Source organism: Macrobrachium nipponense, chromosome 19, assembly GCF_015104395.2.
Source record: "Macrobrachium nipponense isolate FS-2020 chromosome 19, ASM1510439v2, whole genome shotgun sequence".
Lineage (NCBI taxonomy): Eukaryota > Metazoa > Arthropoda > Malacostraca > Decapoda > Palaemonidae > Macrobrachium > Macrobrachium nipponense.
The window spans coordinates 32646817-32671147 of record NC_061088.1 but is presented as its reverse complement, the minus strand read 5'-3'; the positions used below and the strand labels follow the sequence as shown (position 1 = coordinate 32671147).

The following is a 24331-nucleotide window of genomic DNA, read 5'->3' as shown; positions in this document are numbered from 1 at the left end:
GGTCACTAATCTTTTCACTAGATCTAAGATTATCTATCCATTTTAGCCTTGGAAGAACTTTTTTTCAACACCTAACAGCTTCAAACATCCTGTAAATGTAGCACTGACAGTACTTTCAATGTTACCCAGACATAATTTCATAGTTTAATGAATACACCCAAGAAATGAAAGGATAGAGAACTAACAATTTTCATGCAACATTAAAATTAATGAAGAGTGTGAGCTAGTAAAACTAGCTTCCAGTACCTGGATCATTTTGGTGTTTGGCTGCATTCCACCTGGAGTACTTGGAGTGCTTCCAATTGCTCCAGGAGTCTGTGGCTGACTACCACAGTTTGGACCACCTGGAGTCAAAGGCATACCATCTGTGTTTGAGCCACCAGAGATATATGGAGGACCTTCCCCTTTGTTGGAACTGGTGGAAGATTTTCTACGATCTTTGCTACACCATTTCCAATCAGGGTGTGCTCTGTAGTGATGCTCTTTTATCTAAAAACAACAGAAAAACCAAAATTTAATAAAACCAATAATAAATGAAAAGTTGGAAAACTGCATACAGAATAACTTTCTACTTAAGTTACCGGAATGGCAAGCACAATAATCACAAAGAATACATGGTAGGTTCTATGAAGAGTAAAAATTAGAAAGTATCCACAAAAAACTAAGAAAAAGTTATATATGGAGCATCTCCCATCTGCATAAAATAGACAATATCATACGAAAGACAACCAAATTCTACGAGTACAGAATAAGTTAAAAGGCAAACAAAATCATCTGATGACTACAGGTGGTCAACACCTTCATCTCTATCCAGTCAAAATTAAAAATTTGCATAAAAGGTTCAGAGAAAACAATTATACTGCAATAGTTTTCATAAAAGAAAGTTACCAAATATTTTAAGATGAGAAAGAAACTTACATAATAACTACAAACACAAAGCTTTTCTTGCTAAAATAAATCGATACTTAAAATCTGTCTTACACCTATAATTAGTAACAAAAGAGAAAAACTTTCAATTAAATCAAATTGCCATAAAGGCTGGTCCTGTAACCCACTTTTTAAAGGTTTAAATTTTATACGAGCAACAGAGGTCAGCCAATAGTACAGTAGTGTTCAACTGTTTATTTATACCACCAAGAAATTACTTGCTTCTTACAGGTAACAGATATTTATCACTTTACTCCACTTTCATATTGTATGTAACACTTACCTCTGAAGCCAAACTGTGATATTTTTGTTTTTCTTCGGGGCCTAATGCATACCACCATTCTCCGAGGATTTTGGAAACGGTTCGATTATCTTGGTTGGGATATCGTTGATGGACAAGAGGTCGGTGTCGTTTGCTAAATATCATAAATGCATTCATTGGTCGTCTGATATGCTCCTTTTCCCCCTTTCCCTGAGGATACATAAAAAGGCTGAATCAGAAATATGAAGCTTCTTCATGTGAAAAGGGTAGTATTTAATACTACAGAACCTGCTCTTGTTAAAGGATACAGAATGTCAGGCAATGTAATTCTCCAAAACAATTCTGCAACAATTAACTTGGTTTCAATGCCAGTAGACCCCCGTATTCGTGGGGAATGGGTACCAGGCGACAACCTGTTCCCTACAAATAGCTAAAATCCGCGAACACTTGGAGTCACTCTAAAAACGCTTAGAATTGAAGTGCCTATTTTGACAGTAAAAAAAAAAAAAAAAAAAAAAAAAGTTATAACCGAGTATTTTAATAGTTTTATCACAAAAAGTGCATTTAGTCACAAAAATATGAAAAGACAGTAATTTGTGAATATCTTTCAGTGAAAAATACAGTGAATAGGTGAATTTTCTGCAAATAAGGGGTATATTTTGTCCAAAGAAATAGGTTAGTCCACGAATTTTGAGTTCGCGTATGTAGGGGTTTACTACTACATTTTCTGATGCTTACTAAAGACCTTTGCCACCAAATGATTAAAACTTATTCAATCAACACTTACCTTTGACAAAGAAAGCTTTATCTATGAAAGAAAATCCTAAAAGCCCCTTAACATACATCTTGTTAAGCAATTCAGGTTAAAGACCACTACCAATGTACAATGCTTCCTGGCCACAACACTGACCAGACAGTACAGTAATTTTTAAATGTTGTTGGAAATATTAACCAACAGATAAAAACTGGTTGAAGCTCCTTCATGCTGACTCCTTCATGAAGTCAGACTCTCAATAATGCCTGCTGTTCTATTAATCCTTTGAGATTCTGATGACTAATAATTAGTCATCATCCATTTTTTCAACCTCGGAGATTCTGATCATGCAAATGATAATTTTTAAATAAACTGGCCAAGATTTGTAAAACAGTCTTCATGAAATTTTAGTATAATATATATGGATGCTTGGAGTTGTCACAGATTCTAGTATAAATTATGATTGTTGGCAATTTTTTGTAAATGACAAACTGTTATTCTGCTTAGCAACTTATACCACTCAAGTATACTTTGCAATTTTTAATGTATTTTAATATATATGGCTCAAATATTAAGGATTTTCACATCACAGGAAGAAAATTTATCATACTTTTACAGTGTGTAAATAAAAATTAAATCTCTTTTTTTTCCAACTTGTCATGAATTCTTTAAATAAAAATTTTTTTCATTACAGCTAACTTTCACTTATGAGCCCAATTTCTGACAAGTTTTTGGTAATCTTAAATACTATTATGAAGTTCAACTCTTTAGCTTTCAAATGACACCAAATTCATTAACATAGCATGAAGTATGTTACACAGAGCAACAACAAAAATTATAAATTATTGATAATAATTTTCATTCATTCATTGAAGGGCGAGTGTTCTGGTAAGCACAGATTTTGACCAGGCCAAGATCCTCAAAGGGCTAATATGCATGATGTGAGTTTTACCTAGAGGTACCGGAAATTAAGTACAAAATTCCTTAACAAAAAAAATGTACACATCTGCAAACAACAATAAAAGAAAAATTACATACCTTCCTAGGACTCTTAGGTTCATCTTTCCCTGAAAAGGAGCCTAAGGACTGGGTTCGTCTCTTATTATTGGTACTGGCAGTGGTATCAACATCAGTAAGGAAGACATCATCGTCATCTGCTGTCAGATCGAAATCCACATCTTGACTACAGGATTCTCTCTGGCCACCTTCAATACCATTGTTATTCACAATTCCATCACTGGTAGTTTCTGCTGTATGTCCCCCACCGTTGGTTAACAGTGTACCATTAGTCGCTGGAGGGACCTCTTCCTCGTTTTTTGGCTGCTGACTTGTCATGGTTTTATTTGGTGTTGTGATCAATGGAACCAACTGACTCCAGTGGTAAATATTTCCTTGCTGAAGCTCAATACCTTCCCTTTCACCTTCTTCCTTTGTGGAATGAGAGTGAACCATCACATGTTCAGAACCAGTGGCTGTCACTTGCACTCTAGGCTGAGTGGTTATGATAAGTGCACCATGTCCTGGTGTTGCACCACTAATAACACTGGTTGGCAATGTGGTTATCATTGGCTTCATGTCACCTGACATATGCATTCTCTCTGAAGGTTCTTCTTTGACCATTTCCACTGAAGAAGCATGTTCAGTCACAGACATCCTTGCTTCTCTCACAGTCATGTCGTTGGCACGCAATAATAAACCCTCTTGTTCCCCAATGTTTCCCACACTTATATGTCCCTCAGATTTACCATCTGAGGTACACCCGTTGCTAAACCCCGCCTGTTCCACGGGTCGAAACCTATTGGATAAGTCTTGAGGTTGAGAGTCTGGATCAATTTTGGTCCTATTTGATACTGAGGAAGTAGTTAAGGCCTGTTCTAACAGTGCAGACTGAGTTTCATTAGTTTCAGGATGAACCTCAGTGGCAACCTCAACTCTGGAAGGGTCTTCACGAATAACCCCACTGATAACTTGGTTATCTACCGTTGTTGTCACACGCTGCTGGAGAGTCAGGAGTCCTCTCCCATCTTGTATGACAGACTCAGGCGCTGGGTGAAACTGAACGGCAGGGGCCCCCGTTAGTGATAAGGTCACTTGCGGGCCTTGAATGCTTGGTGTTGAAGATACACCAGAGGCCTGAGCTACTGGCATGGCATGACTCGGGGAGGCGCGGATCACACTCGTGCCACCTGTCGCATGACCAACTATTGATGGCAGCTTTGTTACTGGACGAACTAGTTCAGGTCTGGAAAAAACATTATGGCAATAAAACTCTATCAGTGTGGTGATGTTATTAATATATAATAAATATGATATAAGCAAAACTAATTTGACTAAAAAACTTCCAGTACTGAAAATACATACATGAAGGCTATATAATTTGCTACATGTTACAGAGGAATAAAAATTACTGTCTCCTTTATAAAAGTACTAACTGAAGTTGTTACTGGCAAACTCTCAGGAAAAAAATAAATCTACAGAGAGATAACGAAATATAAAGATACTGTTAAACTTGCTTCCTTCATAATAAAACACAATTACACTTAATAAGAGTAATCTGATTGAAAATTAACTATCAGATTCCATGCAGATATAACAAACTCCAAGAAAAACAATAAATTTTTTCTCTGCTTCAAGTAACAAAACATGCTACAATGTAATCAGATGTAAGGTTACCAAGAGTGGTCATTTGGTACTACTCCAAAACAAAAGCTATTCATGAGTTATTGCTTTGAATGTCATGTTAGCCTTTGAAAGATATAGACAGGTGGCCCTCGGTTAGCGGCAGGGGTTTCGTTCCTGGCTGCTGACGCCAAGTGATTTTCGACGCTAAGCGATTTTAAAGCCTACGGGTGCTGCACACCTTCTTTTGAAATTCTAGACCAGTTAACAGCGCCCTAGACCAGTCAAACGGTGCCTTAATCCCGCGATGGCGCAATAAGTACAATTATATTTATGCAGTATAGATCTATATAATTTACTATACAGTATAGTATTATAAATACTGTAAAGTGAAAAAAGACCTAGCTTTAATCCTTTGGGTGTCTAGAGTATGTAAAGATATAATAAGGTGTTATACAGTGTACAGGTAGCTGTAGTGTTCAAGTTATGAAACAGTGTACAAGTAGCTGTCGTGTTCAAGTTACAATGGTTCAAGTTATGATTATTTGTCTTACGATAATCCGATTTTATTAGAGACCAAATTCCAATAGCCTAACTTTATCCCATTTTCTAGTTACATAAGTTCAAAAACGGCAAAAGAGAATGATGAAAGTATGGTTTTAACGTTAATACTCGTTGCATAAACATGTACAGCCATGAACCGAACGTGAAACGACCCATGAACAACCGAACGTGAAACGATTTTTTTTTTTTTTTAAGTACAACCGAATTCGATAACATCCGTTTGGCTTGTATTTCGGTCATTGTACTATAGTACACTATTACCGTAGTTGTTATAAATGACGTTATGTAGAATAGAACTGAGATATCTTAATGTAATAACTTTATTCGCTATAGATCAAAGATCAATATAGATCAAAGATCAATTGGGAAATATACTGTTAAATTTAAACCTAGTTATAACTGAAGCTGAGAAAACTGTTCAAGCTGCTAATGACTATTATCGTGCATCAGCAATAAGGATAAAACTCCAGTAAACATATACCATCAAACACAACTGTAGATAAAATTGAGATAAAATCATTTTAATCAAAACCACTGGGCTTGAAAGAACACATTTTACTGTTGGTTTCACGCCGATATAAGATAAATAACGTAAAGTTCTTATTATGATGATATAAAGGAAAATTGCGAACGGAACCACATAATTTTTTTACGCAATAAACATGCCCCCAACGTAATCTGTTTACGAAAAAAAAAAAATTTAACAATCACAACGAGACCTATTCAATTCATATTTCCACTTAAAAACACATTGTATAAGGAAAAATAACCTTGTCTCATATGTCAAATATCTAGATATTCGTTTATGCCAACTAGAAGCAAGAAAATTAGCTCAGAATTGCATTAAATATGGCAAAACAAATTCGTGTTCGCCATCAGCTGATTTAAAAACAAAACATTGTCCGCTCCGTGGAATACTAGCTTAGATTTGCCGTAGTATTTTATAATACAACGATATGAGAATACACACAATATTATTGAATACAGTGAAGTAATGTAGTATAACTTTTTAAAGGATTTATGGAAAAGATGCATAATTAATAAAATAACACCATGCATTTTTTGGAATAGTGGCAGACAAGAACGAACATGAAAAAACATCCTCTGACAACGTGGAGGGTAGTTACAAAAGCTGCCTTAATTTGTATCATATTCATGTACAAAAATAAAAATACCCTATATGTAATATATTTTTATATACATTTTAAACATAAGAGTATGAACATTTATAAAATCGACACATCGATCGCTAAATTCGCACTTTTTTTAACTTGATATTTTCGGAAGAGCTGCAGGCGGCAGCTTACAAGAATGAAAAGGAAAAAACAATGTGAAGGGCAGTTTCAAAAGCTGTCTTTGAATCACATTTATGTGCAGAAATAAAAATACCTTTTACATAATACATTTTCATACGCATTTTAAACATGAAAGCACGAAAATTTATAAATCGACACATCCATGGCTAAATTTGCACTCATTTAACTCTATATTTTCGGCATAGAACAGCGTCAGAGGCATACATTTTGCCCTATTACCTATGTAATAACTCTCAATACAATTTTTTAATATCATTTGCATAACCTTTATGGGTTGAATGGTATTTCTACAAATGTATGTACTCGTCAGACATAGCGGCGCTGTTGCCCGAAAATTGTGCCGTAAAAATACCTTAAAATGCCTTATTTTTTTAATGAATATTTTTTACGACAGCTGTAAAACCGATTCGCTGTTAACGGCAGGCCGCCTGTAATATACACCTTCTTAGCAAAACAATCGAGAAATATATCTAATAACTCATATCAAAAGATCAAATAATCCAAAACAACAATGATTAGCTGATGGGTTACTGGTGTTTGTAAATTTAATTCAAAGGGAAAATTTGACATTTATTGATAATTAGGTACATAAAATAAAAATAACATTTAAATAATAAACTTAACAAAGCCAAATTAACTGGACTTACTTTTCCTGAAATTGCAGATGGATTTAAAATCCTCAGATTTTTTGCAAAAAAACTGAACATGAATCTCTAGAAATTCTAATTTAAGAAACCTTTACATATTGGCATACCTGATGATTGGTTGTCTATGAGGCAAAACTGGAGCTGGATGTCTATTCACATGGTCGTGAGAGGTCCAGGGTCGGCCAGTGGGGGAGGTGATGGCCGCCCCAGGCTGGGAAATCGGCATGAACACATTACCCTTGGGGCCTACGGTCACAGGACTCTGAATGGCTCGGGGAGATATTGACCTTGGAGAGAAGCCACCGGCTGGGGTCGTAGAGCGCGAAGAATTACTCAATGTCACTAGGAAAATAAAAACAAATTCAAATTTCTCACAAAACGAAATAAGAGAAAACAGCCGACACTAATGAAGACACGACAAAAAGACAGCAGAAACAGATGACACGATAATGACATAGTTATCATTTATTATAGCATAAGACTAAAAGAATGGAAAAGGGCCTCTTGTATGGTTCATACAGAAGTACTGTATGCAGTGTTTTTGACAACTTCAACCTGGAGTTAAACTCTTGATGTACTGTCTCTTGTAACCCGCTCCCAACCACCCAGCCCCCCTCCACCAAAAGAAAATTAATCAAATATCAATCAAAAAGACTGAGCTGTAGCCAATTGCTCATCCCTCCCATTCATATACTGACTAAGGGTTGCACCATTTATGACAGTGGTTGCATGCAGTTAGTTTGCAAATTACTTCAACTGATAATATACAAATTAATCAGACTGTACCTATATTAATTACTCTGCATTTTTAGATTTTTTTATTTTCAAAATATTGCATTCTATTTCCAGTACTTACAAGTTCATTCCAGTCTAGCCTACAAAACCTTAGCAGCAAACCCTTCTTCACTTTTGATGTTGGTCAAGCAAGACTAAGTGTTCAAGAACTACTACTAAATTCTTACAAATCTAAGCTTGTGTGAGATGTCTCTCAATAATGAAATTCTTAAAAGCATGGCATGTGTTACAAGCCATTCATGTACAGTTCTTTAATATCTAGGAGACTAAGCTAAACCATTTCCTATAATTGCTGAATTCTTTAATTTCGAGAATAATTTCATGCATTCTTCACTGAAATTATATGTATGCACAAAGATAACTAAAAACCTATCATATGGCAGGAAGTTCATTATCGTAAAAATCCACTGCAGTAATCCCAATGAAACAATTATGTACAGTACTGCATCTGGTATAAAAATGTCTGATCAGTTAATAAATCTTCAAGTACTAGTATTATGGGGTACAGTACCTTGCATCTATGCTGAGAGGGAGGGGGGCATGAGGCAAAAAAGATTAAGAAATAAAGGTATAAAGAGTGAATAAGATACCTGCATAATGTTGACTTACTTAACATATTGGCAGCTTCAGTTTCATCCTGTGATCGTGGAGCGGCAACTGTGAAGTTTGGAGAGGTATCCGAGTCACAAGACATTTCTTCCCAATTGCCTTCCACACTAGGAGTGTCCTTCCTGCGTTTGAGAAAATTGAGCAAGATTTCTTAGTCATACACAACATACTTTAATTCATCTTATTTTCATGAGACAATTTACCCTGACAACTAAAACCCCTTTCATGGCTTTTATTTAATTATCATTAATTCCCCTTGATCATCATTCTACTGATGAATGAGTATAATGCATCCCTACAAAAGCCTTGAACATATTGTTACAGTTAATCTTCAATTATTTAATGGTGGCTGAACTTTAAGCTCAAAAAATCCTAAAAATATTACTAATTGTAACAAGAAATTTTCAGAAGTCGGACTTCAACAATTTGTTTTGCCATAATGAAACTATACTGTACTGAGTTTTCTCTACTGCACTGAGCAAACAAAGCTCAATATACACCTACCACTTCCTTACTAGTAAGGTTCCTCTTTTTTTCTATATTTTCTAAGACAAGATAGTGAAGCTAACTGACTGACTTACACTACATAAAACTTTAACAAAACTAAAATGTAATGTGCAACTTTTTATGACTACCAACTTACCCAGCAGTGAAGGGGATGGAGGATGGCCGCAGTTTCCTGCCATACATCGAAAGGTGACGTGAACAGTAACCTTGACGCTGGCTCTCTTTACTGCATCCATCTTTGCCACACAATCTTCTCCACTGCTTACCATTAAACTTTTTGCGTATGCCATTGGGTGTAGTCACAACCTCGCCTTTCTTGTACTTGAGTGGAGTAGCTGTTCCTGATCTGCTGAGAAATCATTAGGCATTACAAACCACCATGAATATACCTAAGTACATACCTCTTCTTTTTTTGCAGTAAGAAGCACTATAGACAATGGATGTTTATGAATTAGAAAATACAGAAGCCTTAACACAATATAAGAAGAAATTTTCTCACAGACAGTTATCATAACTCAAACTGTATTAAGTACATCTAGTAGAAATAAGTCGCTTACCTAGGGGTTACGGGAGTTGATCTGGGTGTGGTTGTGCCAATACTACCCTGTTCAATTAAGCTGGACGTGGATCCACGACTGTGCATGGAGGAACGTTTAGGATCAGTTGTGTACTTGCTCCCCAAAGCTCCGGGAGTTAGAGACAAGGACCGATGAGTTCCACTGAAATGACCTGCAATAAAATATAACAAATAAGTACGTGACTATTGGATAATCAGTAGAAACTAGCCCTAGTTCTTAACTCTATTCCCTCCGCTCCCTTCTCACTTATAAGGTGCACATCAACTTCTCCATTTCATTTACACAAGTTGATGGCCATCTTATTAAATATTAAAGAGAAGGAAAACAAATCATAGAACTCACACATACCAAATATTTTTAGGAATTAAAACAAATTTAGAGCTTCAACATCAAAACTGAAACTTTTCAGAGGTGACAATTTTCAGAATTCAACTATCAATGTCTTGTTATTTCCATCTTAAAAACATTGTAATAATAAAGTATCACAAAAAATACAAGATAATAAACTCTGAATGCTGGTACAACTTGCTGAAAGAGAACTGCTTTAGTAGCCACACCAATGTGATTTCCTTTTTGGTAACTTTGTCATATCATACTACAGGAAAAGCAGCACAAAATTTTTTTTTAATCTAAAAATACTGTGTATCAATCAATAACTACAACTCTACATAATGATATTAATTCTATTCAACAGCAATTATCTGAGATGTATCAGTAAAAACCTAAAATAAATTAATAAATGAAACATTTGGAAGCCACAAGAACTCCCTCAAAAGGTCTGAACAATCAAACCTCTACCTTAAATACAAATTCAAAAATCAAGATGCATAACATCTTATACCTATACAAATATTCATGGTTTTAGAGAGAGAGAGAGAGAGAGAGAGAGAGAGAGAGAGAGAGAGAGAGAGAGAGAGAGAGAGAGAGAGAGAGAGAGAGAGAGAGAGAGTCCTATTTAGGATGCATTTTCTTACAAACACTAATTGTGTAAACAGTATATTGTTCAATATTGTTCATCAGTGGTCATTGCTATGATACCAAGGTGTTCAAGGTATGATTTCAAAAAATAATTTGTAAGCCTAGAGCAAATAAAAAAAATAACCAATGCAATACTTATTGGAAAAGAGGTTCAAGTATATTTCAAAAAAATTAACAACAATATGTGTGAGTGAATCATTTTGTGCACAAGTGAAATTGCTTTAAAGAAACGGATGTTTTCCATGTTACAAACTGGAAAATAAAAAATATATACATAGGGTTGTTGCTACTGAAATCTGAGAGGCAAGTGCACATTCAGTGTCAACAACTGGTGTATTTACTTTTTTTTTTTTTTTGTTTTTTTTTTTTTTGTCTGATAAGGTACATTAATAGTCTTATGATAAGTTTGTAGCAAGAACTGTGAAACAGGATGATTAAAGTATAATAAAATTCGGAATACAAAAAGTTTAAATGAAAACAATTACTGTAAGATGAACCATTTATAAATATGTTTTAGAAATATAACCATTACAGGCTTTCGTAAAATATGGCAGCTGATAAAAAATAAATACGTACATGGCACCTGACCTATAATGTTTACCTATAAGTACTAATTTGTAGGCTTGTGCAAATTAATAATCCACCAAATACATTAGATTGGGGGGCCTATGGAAAATAATTAATAAATCTCCAAATAAATTTGACTGGAAGGCCTATGTAAAATAATAAACTTATTAGTATATATTAATCAATAGGCCCAGCTCTTTCACTTTTAAACAAATGTTTAAAAAAATGACAAGAAGAGAATATAATGGAAGCATGAGCCTTTTCCTGCCTACACATGCTGCATTTCCACTTGTGTGAACACGCACTACTTTGAGGCAGAGAATGACTGACACCAGGTCTCGATTGGCAGAATTTAAGGGCAAAGAGGGTGGGCGATGGCCTCATTAAGGGCCTTCCCTGTGTGGACTTAAAATATTACTCACTTAGGTTACTGAGTACTACATTGATGTTATAGGCCTGAATTTGCAACTGAACACTATAAGGTACCAAACTGAGTTAGAACTGCACCTTGAGTCCAAGTTCTTGACATGGTTGGTAGCACTGTATCTTTGCTCTTTTGTAGGACCATTGGGGCTATTTACTACTACACTGGAAGATGCTAGTTTCATTTGATCTAGCATCACAGGAAAGTTGGTCAAATCTTCAAACTTTTATTGTGAAGCAGCAACCCCTCACGTCATTCCATTTACTTGGCCATAGCATATGTAAAAACCATATCCATGCTGACTGCTTATAACAATTATGTCAATATGAGTTGGCATGATGACTACCTGGTCATTGAATTGGGGCCCAACTACAATGGTGTTTCTGTCTGCACCATGATACCAATAAAATTTTTTTTATTTCTAATCACAGAGTACATGTTCCAGGTTGTCACCACTAAAGGTGGCTTGCCTCTTGTTCTCATGATAAGACCTGGGCTTGTTCCAACAGCACTCAATAACTGGTACCTGAAGCATTCACTTTGGAAGAAAACTATAAAATGACTATTACATGACCATCTGCTTTTCTTTAAATGTGTAACCTTTCTCCAACAGGTCCAACCATCTGCTTTTCTTTGATCTTATGGCTTCTTATGAAATACGTAATCAACTTTGTGAAAAGCCCTAGTAAAGTCAAGAAGATTAATTTCACTGCACAATTTTATAATCTATATTGTTTGACTAATCTGAGATAAAGCCATGCTGGTTGGTTGAGAGGTGGTCATTATCAGAAATGGTGTAGCCTAGTCGGCTCCTGAGTTAACTACGTCAATTTGCCTTTAGATCATTTCTTCAAGGAAATCATGTGTGCATTAAGAAGCTGTTACCAACTTTGGTCACAGACCGTACCTGAGTTTATTATATATCTGAGTTCAGAGTTGAATATACAGATAAATATCACAACATTAAGCATCCAGTGATGTAACGAGGTAGTACTCATTTAATATGAACAGACCAATATTTATCAATATTTATGTGAAAATGAGATGGAAGATTTTGAGTTATATTTTTTACCGCTCTTTTTACCCTTAGCTTAGTTCGCAATTTAAGAACTACGTATTAGTCTTTAACTGAGATCCAGTATGTCATGTTATTCAATGGTAATGAATGAAATAATTTAATCTTTAACTGATCTCCAGGATTTCAAAGTCCTTTTACGGACACAAATTAATGAGCAGCAGTATTACTTTCAGAAATTTCAACACTCCTTTCTTTGTCAACAAAATACTTTATGATTAGACTTGAGATCATGAAGTTTTTTCTAGGTCGGGTAATTATTAATAAACTTCAACAAAACTTGTCTAATACACAAAAAACTTTCGATTACATTACGAAGGGATTTTTGTGGTAGCCAGGTCTCTTACCTGTCCTATTTTCACCTTGTCTCTCAAACTATTTCAGCCATATTAGTGAGAAGGAATGCTTGATTCTGATCCATCTTTCCTTGTGGAGACAGATCTAATAAAGATGAAGGTTTTGGAAAAGGCATTTACCTGAATGTTACATGTAGTGTTTATATAATAAGGTAGATAAGAGCATCAAAGTTTCTTTACAAACACTGCTTACTATTATTTGTGAAAGGTTGAGTGCATAGGTCTCATTCTACATGTATGTAACTTGTAAAAGATTTTGTGCATCACCTATAGGCTATTAAGCTGTTTGTCATTCTAGTTTCAAGCAAGTCAGGTTGTAAAAATATACTTACTTCTTTTCTCTATGTTAACAACCCAAAGGAGTCTAAATGCCCTCTTTATCTCAGCTTATCCAATTCCCTCAAAAGTTTAAGAAATGAATTTATGGTGACAGTTATCTTTTCCTCTCCAAATGGGTTGTAGATAGATTGTTCTCCCATCCTCACTGTGCTGAGAGAGAGAGAGAGAGAGAGAGAGAGAGAGAGAGAGAGAGAGAGAGAGAGAGAGAGAGAGAGAGAGAGAGAGAGAGAGAGAGAGAGAGTGAGTCTGTAGTTCAGTAAAGGTAAACCATTGATTTTCCAGTACTATTCACTGGTTCAGAGACTTAATCACGCCAAAATTGCAATCGAAATTTTAAAATGAAATTTTAAAATGCCAATCACAACCTTAAAATTCTCACAGCTACTAGACTAGTTAAATGGGCAGCTGATAGATGGCACTGAGTGTTTCAGCACTCAATCTGTTAGTTTACTTTGTTAATACTAGTGGTGATTGTTGAATATTGTTACATTATTTGCTAATTTTGCTTATATTTTTGGTTAATCTTAAGAAAAAGGATCTGGTAAGAATTGCTATAAATAACCATACACTCCAACACTATACAGGCGGTCCCCGGCTTACGACGGTTCCGGCTTACGACGGTTCCGGCTTACGACGTTCCGAGGTTACGACGCTTTTTCTTAAATATTCAATGGAAATTCCGTCCTGGGTTACGACGCTTGTTCCGAGGTTACGACGCTGACGCTTCCGACGCTCCGAGTTAACGACGCTTTTAAAAAACGCATGCTATGATAAAAATCCTTTATAGTTTAGCACAGTACATAATAAAAATATGTTTTTGGTTACATTACAACAAAAATTTTGAGGTTATGATGATTTTTGACACTTTTTTTTTTCGTATTTTTTGAATTTTTTTACTGACGCCGCATATGCGGAACTAGTTTGCGGGCGAATGAATACACTAGCTTGGGATGCGCAGTTTAAAACAGTCCAAAAGCGCAAATATAATGAAAAATCATTGCTTGTTTCCAGTACATAATTAAAAAAACTAAGTTTCTGGTTAGATTACAACACAAATGCCAAGGTTACGACGTTTTGTTATGCTTTTTAACGATACCTCATATGCAGGAACTAGTTTTTGAGCGGAGGTGCATAAATTAATTAACGCTATTAAAACTGTATGGTAAATTGACCGAACAACGACCTCGGACGGTCGAGGACGCCAAGCGTAACAATACGAAAGGACGCCACTTCAATCGCGTGCCTGCCTGCATTCCACTAGGTTGTGTGCTGAGACGTTGCTGAAATTCCTTGCCATTTTCGCTAATTTTACAATGGCTCCTAAACGCCAAAGTACTTCCTCCGATGATAGTTCATCCAAGAAGAGGAAGGTCATCACGATGGAGGTCAAATATGACGTGATAAAGCGTTCGGAGAAGGGAGAAACTAACACCGAAATAGGCCGTTCTTTAGGCTTGAGCAGGACCACGGTGGTAACCATTGTGAAGGATAAGGAACGTATTCTGAAGCACGTTAATGGATGCTGCACCGATGAAGTCAACGGTGATAAACGAGAAGCAACGTAGCCAGAGCATTGTTGAAATGGAGAAATTGCTCATGATCTGGCTGGAGGACCAGAACCAGCGACGTGTTCCGGTGAGCTTAAGTGTGATCCAGGAGAAGGCTAGAGCGCTGCATGAGGCAGTAGTGAAAAAGTTTGGCGAAGGCAGTGCTGGTGGTGAATTTTCCGCGAGTAGAGGTTGGTTAACCGTTTTAAGGCTCGTGCAAATTTGCATAATGTGAAGCTGCAAGGTGAAGCTGCTAGTGCTGATAGCGAAGCAGCAGAAAGTTTTCCAGGTGGTTTGGCTGAGATAATTAAGGATGGTGGTTACACGGCTGACCAAGTCTTTAATGTGGATGAGGACTGGATTATTTTGGAAAAGAATGCCAAATCAAACGTACCTTTCCAAGGAGGAGAAGTCAGCACCTGGCCATAAAGCTGGAAAGGAGCGACTGACTTTGCTGTTTGGGGCCAATGCAAGTGGTGATTTGAAACTGAAGCCCTTGCTGGTGTATTTGGCCGAGAATCCCAGGGCTTTTCAAGGGCATTTTCAAGAGTCAACTCCTGTGATTGGAAATCTAACAAGAAGGCGTGGGCTACCTTAATGGTCTTCGAAGATTGGTTCAATGACCATTTCGTGCCAGCAGTGGAGCGGTATTTGACTTCGAAGGGTCCTGCCTTTTAAGGCCCTCTTAGTCCTGGACAATGCCCCTGGTCACCCTTCAAATTTGAGCGACATGCATCCTAATGTGAAGGTGGTGTACCTCCCACCCAATACCACATCGCTGATACAGCCAATGGACCAGGGAGTAATAGCAAAATTTCAAGGCTTACTACCTTAGAAGGACCATACGTGTTGCTTTGAGGGACCATAGAAGCTAACAAGGAGTTGACACTGAAGCAATTCTGGAAGGGCTACAACATTGCAGATGCAGTGAAGAACATTGCAAGTGCTTGGGACGAGGTGAAGACGACCACTTTAAATGGGGCCTGGAGGAAACTGTGTCCACAGTTTGTGAACAGTTTTGAAGGCTTTGACCAGGCAGAAGACGTCGAGACTGTGACGAGGAAGATCGTAGGGCTAAGCAAGAGGCTGCAACTAGATCTTGAACCTGATGATGTAACAGAGCTGCTGGCTTCCCATGGAGAGGAATTGTCTGCAGAGGACTTACTAGAACTTGAACAACAAATGATTGAGGAAGAGGAGGCGGCACCAGAGCCAAAACCCAGGTCATTAACTGTGAAAGGCTTGTCAGAGGGTTTTACTCATCTGGAGAGAGCCTTGGCTTCTTTTGAGGCAGAAGACCCTAACGTTTCTAGGTTTGACAAAATCAGAGAGGAATCATGGATTTGGTGACTTTCTACAAGGAGACCCTGAAGGAGAAGCAGACGAAGAGAAGTGTGCAGTCCAGGCTGACACTTTCTTTCACAAGTCTCCAGTACCACCACCTCCCACTCCTAGTCCTGGTAAGGAATTCTGAACTGTTTTACTAATTTTATGTGTTTACATAGTGTACATATTAAAATGTGTTAATTTTTTAATGTAACAACTACCTAAATGTAAGAGTAAATTGTAAACGTTCATTAATTTTCAATCATTTGTAATTTTATTGCAGAAGTGGTGACAGTTCCAGATCCCCCTGTACTACCTGTGACAGTTCCAGATCTCTCTGGTACTACCTGTGACAGTTCCAGATCTCCTGTACTACCTGTGGACAGTTCCAGATCCCTGTACCTGGACCCTCTGTATCAGCCCGCCCACCTGCACGTGTACAATCAGGTAAGCAATTTCATTTTTCTCATTTTCATGTTGGAAATTGTTTACACCCTACATACATTCGTACACTAACTTACATAGTGGTACAATGTGTTTGATGTTGCATAACCTTATTATTATTTTTTTTTTCCATTTCAGACCCCTTTGATAGTGACAGTGACCCAGATGACCTGAGCCTTTCCATGGTTTTGATGCCTCGCCCTATACATCAGGTAAGGAATCCTTAACAAATTTGTATAAAATGTTTTATAAATTGCTAATAGAAATTTTATTAAAAGTGTACATATGCTACAATTACATCCACCTTATAATATATTTATGTACCCTATCATCTTTCCAGATGTAGATGTTCCCTCATCAGTTGATACAAGTATCACCTCCCCAGAGCCCAAATCAGTTGATACGAGTATCACCTCTCCCATTCCTTCAGGTAAAAGAATTCTTCATTTTTTATATTGAACATACGTATTACACACTAGTACATATGTCAAACAGTAATAACATGTGCAGTAGTTACAGTAGTAGTAACTATCATTTTATATATTTTTTATCATTCCAGACTCCCAAGCACCTGCCCATCCCACTCCATAGCCCAGCCACCCACTCTCATGTACCATATGGACCATCCCAGTAAGCAAGCCAACCACTAGAATTTGGTAAGGACAGTTTTTTTTTTATTAATGTTTTAATATATTACCTATTTAATAACCATGTTATGTATGTAACATACATACTATAATCATATTACATTATCATTCCAGACTGGCATGCACGATGACTTACATAAACCACGACCTCTACATAGCCTACATGTCTTCATTTTGCTGGAGGTAAGGAATTCTCAGTTGTGTTTAATGTTTGCATACGTACAATAAATTTTGTACACCTAATGTGGTTACATACTGTCCTTTAATATTAATTCTTCATTCCAGACTGCCCATCATCCTAGCCTGTTATCTGTGATAAAGCACACTGAAGTTAGGTTTGGAATGCATCCTTATCATGAATGCTCTACACCTCCACCTCCATCTCCCACAACCTAGGTAACAGCTTTGAGACTCACTAAAAGTTGGTAAGTTATGTAAGGAATTTCTAAATTAAGTTTTATACTACATGTTATATGTGATATTAAACCACTGTATGGTGCATATTACTGTATGTAACTTACTATGCATAGAGTACTTACTGACAAAATTATTTTTTGTACATTCCAGAACCCCCTGAATGATGTAGGCTATGGGGCCACATAAGACTTTGTCCATCCAGGGTTACATTGAACGACAACTTTAAACTAAAAGTAAGGAATTAATTAACATACATTAACTCTTTTAGTACTCTTGATATATCTACAGTAATTAACATATTGCATTCACAACTTTCTGTAGTGTATATTTTGTACACTAATTTTGTTACTTTTTCCTTCCAGAACCACATTTTTCACACAACTCCAGGTTGTTACTACAAGTGTCATCAAGGGATAACTACAAGTAGAAGCCACCATTTTTGGATGGAAAAAACCCTTCAGGAAAGTATACGTATCACATGTAACATGTAGTGTAACAAAGTATGAACAGTAAGGTTTTTACATACAGTAGTACATAGTTACATACGTACATAAACTTTTTTTTTACAGGAATTTCCAACCAAGTTTGATTATGTACATATGTAGTACATGTTATAAACCACTGTACGTATGGTTACTGTATGTAACTTACTAAACATACATAACATGACTTAACTTTGATACTTTTTTGGTACATTCCAGAAAACCAGGACCCCCCTCCATGATGCAGGCTATGGGCCATAAAACTTTGTCCAGGGTTTACTACATAACATAGCACGACAACTGTAAACTATGTACTACTGTACTAAAGGTAAGGAATTATACATAGTATAGTAAAAATACATTAAGTGACCAAGATCTCTCACATGGGATAAGTGATCAAGGTCCTCATGGAATTACATACTGTACACTCCCTGCTGAACAGGGGGTGTAGACCAATCATTTACAATATGCAATATTAAACCACTGTATGGTGCATATTACTGTATGTAAACTTACTATGCATAGAGTACTTACTGACAAAATTATCTTTTGTACATTCCAGAACCCCTGAATGATGTAGCTATGGGGCCACATAAGGAACTTTGTCCATCCAGGGTTACGATGAATGTAAAATATAAACTAAAGGTAAGGAATTAATTAACATACATTAACTAAGTTTTATACATGTTATATATGTGATATTAAACCACTGTATGGTGCATATTTACTGTATGTAACTTACTATGCATAGAGTACTTACTGACATACTAATTATTTTTTGTACATTCCAGAACCCCCTGAATGATGTAGGCTATGGGGCCACATAAGACTTTGTCCATCCAGGGTTACATAGCAGGGACAACTTTAAACTAAAAGTAAGGAATTAATTCACATACATTAACTTTTTTACTCTTGATATAACTCAAAGTAAGGAATTATAAACTAAAAGTAAGGAATTAATTAACATACATTAAGGGTATCGGCGGGGTCGGGGGTTAATTTTGAATGACGGTGTTCAAACTTGCACAGGTGTTACCTCTAGTTTGACTAAAGATGCACACAAAATTTCAGGTGAATTAGATAAAAACTCTTTTTTTAACAAATATTTTTCTTTAAAACATAGCATTTTTATTTGTTTTTTAAAGTGTATCTCCTTCCTTATTTATCATTCAATTTAAGAAAAAAAGTAATAGCAGAAGTTTAATACCTATCAAATAAAACGGCAAACTCAGAAATCCAATATGTGATGTGTGCTATTTAAAAAAAATATTTTAAAAAATTCAATAAAAAATACCCTAAAATTATGTATTAGATATTGGTAAAAAATTTTTTTTAGAAAAAAAAAGAAAAATAAATTTGCCGATGTGTTCTCTCACTATCTTTATTCCAATTTCTTTTTAGATTATTAAAATCCATTCATAAATTATAAGGTTTTGGGGAGTTTTTAGAATTTGAATGTAGATGGTATGTTTTGAGAAAAACGCAGTTAAAGTTTGCTAACCAATTATTTTGCTTTCAGAAGCATATAAAGTTTCTTGAAAAGCCTACATGGCGTCCGTTTCCTTCTTTTTTCTATAAGAGATATTATTCCCTCTAAACATTTATCACTTGAAGAAAATAGTTTATATTATTTTTGGGGGGTTATCGTAGAACGCCACTCTACTCTTGTGCTGCCAAGTTTTTAGAAGGCTAATGAGCCCCTCCTTCATATCCTCCTTTTGATGTTCTTTGCTTCTTTTGCTTTCTGGAATGCATAGCAGACCTTCGTTTCCTGGTCTTCTCTTTCATCTGAAGGCCTTTCAGGTTTTCTCCTGTCGTTTTTCTCATAATAGGTAGCAATGAACTTGGTGCATAGCGATATTATGTTCTATTGCAGCAATAGTTTTAGTGATATAAATGAAGCTGTTGTTTCACCGATATGTTCTGTTTTCACACTTTCAGATGGCACCTCACACTTACACGTTAGTTTCAAGTCAACATCAAAACTGTTTTTATCAATTTCAAGTGTTATATTGCTGTCCCACTGCCCGCAGTACGTCGAACTAAAAGCGTCTTTTAGAGCTCTCAAGGGTAATGAAACTATTTCTCCATCATTGCTTACACTCAGAACGTCTTCTTTTTCAGTCATATAACTTCTCAATAAAAAAAACTCCTTAGGTTGGCTCCTGATAAAAACACTGACATCACCTGCGACATCAGGGAAAGCAATTACATCGTGAAAATGCTCATTCTCTTCCTCCTCCCCCCTCCTCATCATCAGATAACTTCAAAACAAAGTCGTCGGTGCCATCATCATCATCATCTTGATATATTTGTGCAAAGGAATAATTAGATTTCCCTCGGAGCTTCATAATAGGAAGTATTTGGCATCTCTTCAGCACACATGGAAGGCCGGTGGCGACATGTCAGAAAGCAGCTAATTAGCTCTCTATACTTTTAGTTTCAAGATAAGTTTTGATATTATGAGAGCTTGCTTCCCTTCGTTTATTAAACTTCTTTTTGGCATGTTAGTAGTATATATAATCACAATTGATGTCTAAAAGTCTGAGAAGTGTTGCAATTGATTGAAAATAACAAATACACGATTGCAATAAAAAAAATACAAGAATTCTCCCTCGAGACAAGTGGCTCGCATTATTCAGTCATGGGAAGAGTTGCCATCTTTATCAGGAAAACATATTGTACGGCATACGAAACAAAATGCTACGAAAAGAAACTCAAATACTTAAAGAATGAATAGAAAATGAAATAGTAAAACCATCCCTAACCAGACCTTTAATTATCTACTTGGATGTGGCCTTTAAATTGGCCTTTAAACCATTTAAAAAGCTTCGTATTGATATGATCTTACGTGTGGCAATGGCCGGGACCCAGATGTATGGAAATATGACGATAACTCATTTTCACGAATTTGAGCCAATTTCGCCAAAATTACAGGCCGCCGATACCCTTAACTCTTTTACTCTTGATATCTATAATTTACATATTGTATTCAGGACTTTGTGTAGTATTTTGTACTAATTGTGTTATACTTTTACCTTCCAGAGCTACCAGACTGGGATTTTAGTGTACTCCAGGATCTAACAAAGTGTGCAATGCATGTGTATACGTATAGTGACAGTGTTTAGTGTATACCCTAAGGATTAAGTGTAGTGTACATTGTGCTTTTTAGTGTCACAAGAGTTTAATAAAGAATTATACCTTCAAGAACCATCCTTTGCCATTGGAATAACCACACTACACATCATGCAATCTACTTGCATGTCACACAGGTAAGGTCTCTAACTTTTTCTTAGTTTAAGGCATATTTCCAAGTGTCGTTCCGGCTTACGACGATTTTCGGCTTACGACGCGCCTCAAGAACGGAACCCCCGTCGTAACCCGGGGACTGCCTGTACAGTATTATTGATAGAGAATCTTACTGCATAAAGATATAGCCTAATAATAAGCAAACGATCATACCTCATCCAAAATCCGTTATACCTCATCCAAAATCCGTTATATGTTAACACATTGTAAAAACGACAGCGTACAATAGAGGTTGATTTGGTATAAAAAATGGGCATGGACAGATGCAGGAAAACTAGTACAATAGAAGGTTGTTATTTGGAAGATGCACCCCTTCACATTTACATAGTAATAAATTTATTATTAAATTTTGCTTATAAATTTTGTTTAACCTAGTTTCACCGATACAGGTACCTATACGTATAGAATAAGTGGGGTGCAGGTTTCTTCTTTTATCAGCACTGAATGACCTGATAGTTACAATGCTAGGCATCTGATGTCATTTTTAAACTGATACTGAAACAGGAATCTGCACAGTAAAGTATTAATGAATTTGTATCATTTATACCTGTACGTATTTCATTTATAGTAATTATCAAATTTAAATTTAAATTTGTTTAGTGTTTGACAAGAGGGGGACCATCTCTGGTCTGGAAAAATAGAAAATCCAACATGGCCTATGAACCAAGGATGCCGGATAATCAATGGTCTACCTGTATATTACAGAAACAATGTAGTTACCATAGATATAGTACAATATATGAGAAAGAAAACACTTGCAAATTTTATTAGATAAACCATGTCAAACTAGGAAAGAAGACGGATTGGAAATACAACTACCCTAACAAAACACAAATACAAAATTACTATTGTCATACAGTGGAGCAATCAAAGACATCTACCACATTTTTCATCTAAATAAAATATTCATTACAGTTCTCTTCACTATAATATATAATAACAATGATTACGGTTTAATAATACAGACATATAAAGACAATTACAACAACCACCAAATAATCATTGTAATATACAAGACAATAAAAGACAATTACAACAACCACCAAATAATCATTGTAATATACAAGACAATTACAATTAAAACCACAAAATCACTGTCAAATTATTGTCTAAACTTCTAGTTGCATCATAATATGATTTTCTCAAGAGGCATTTACTTTAAATAAATCCCAATATATACATTATAACTGGCCATAATATCTAACTGAAGTAAAAAAAAAACAACTTAACAACACTATACATGTATAATGAAACCAGGTTGCATGATTTTCAATAAATAAAAAAAGGTTCTAACACCTATGATAAATGATGATGACAATTGCAGCAAAAATTGCTATGCTATTGCCTTACCCAGAAAATGCATACCACAAAATTACAATTAAAAAGTACTAAAAAATAGAAAAGTCTGACTCTAAAGAAGAAGCCCAAGCATTATTATCACCTCAAGAGAGTTACAAACTTAAGGGAACACAGAATGAGTTGGTGAGTGTTCTGCAACTCTGCAACAACAGATGGTAAACACAAGGTAGTACTACTGAGATTTTGTCAAAACATGACATTTTTACAAAAAAATAAGATTTTATGTATACTTACAAAGCAGTTACATAACTATAGTTTCTATCTGTCTGCTGCTAGAATTTTGAAAATGCGATAGTGCTCTATTTTTCTGGCTAGGCGAAAACCCTCCCCAACTACCGGGGGAGAGTAGAACCAACTCGGCACTGAGAATCGGTTGTTTATGCCCTCTTGTCCATGAGAGGGGAGGAGGGTGGGCTCTGATCATATAACTACTTGGTAAGCATACATAAAATCTTACTTTATTATAAAAATGTAATTTTTATGTATGCAACTTACCGAGTACATAGTTAAATAGCTGAACCCCATATTATAGGAGGTGGGATACATGGATAGTAGCCTACAATTCACATAAAAATAATGAAAAGATATACACAGTCCTCAGTATTTAGATAATGGCTGTTGGTTCCTTACCTGTTTTATGAGAGCTGTTACAGATGATTACTACCTCTGGACGATGCTCATTTTAACTTGTAGAGACAAGAATTGTCCTCTACTAGTGGGATCCAAGCAGCTAAGGAATAGTCCATGGCTAGCAAGGTCTACAGAAAAATGCCCCTCCCCAGGGCGCAGTACCCAACCAAAAACATTGAAACCAGCGTAAAAAAAAAAAATACATCGCCGGCAAAATATATTAAAAACCATAACCAATTATCAAAAAGAACTGAAGGGTACTCCTGGTACATAGTACCCACAGCCTTCCCTTATGACGCAACTACCCTATTGAGGCGAAGAGAACAGACTAAGAAGAGACGACTTCCTATACACCCACACCCACCACCATTCCAGCAACTAAATAAGGACTCAGGGTACTGCAGTTGTCGTAAACCATTTCAATTTCACGCAGGTAATGGGAAATGAACACAGATCTCTATTTCCAATACGTCACTTGGATAATGGAATCCAAAGAGAAGTTATGGTTAAAAGAAAGTGATATTGCCAATGCTCTTACTTCATGAGCTTTCACTTTAAATAAATTCAAATCTGACTCTTTAAATTGCAAATAAGCCTCCAAAAACAGATTTCTAAAGAAGAACGGCAGGGCATTCTTAGACACTGGGTGCGACGCCTTCCTCATGGAGCACCACAGGTGGTTGGAGGGGCCCCAAATCTTCTCCTCCCATTGTAGATAAAATTTCAGTGCTCTGACTAGACAGATTGCAGAAAAAAAATTCAGTGCTCTGACTAGACAGATTGATAAAATTTCAGTGCTCTGACTAGATAGAGACCTTTCTTCGTCTTCTGGACCTACGAAGCCCATCAGACT

General features: G+C 36.1%; 1 protein-coding gene across 1 annotated transcript in view; it reads right to left on the bottom strand.

Annotated features, from left to right (window-relative positions):
* LOC135215758 (protein capicua homolog) overlaps positions 1–24331 on the bottom strand; it is a 185338-nt gene that overhangs the window by 128786 nt on the left and 32221 nt on the right. Inside the window, 7 exon segments of the mRNA XM_064250715.1 lie at positions 247–489; positions 1211–1399; positions 2982–4185; positions 7197–7431; positions 8494–8615; positions 9137–9346; positions 9558–9729. Of these exon segments, the coding sequence (XP_064106785.1) occupies positions 247–489; positions 1211–1399; positions 2982–4185; positions 7197–7431; positions 8494–8615; positions 9137–9346; positions 9558–9729 (2375 nt within the window).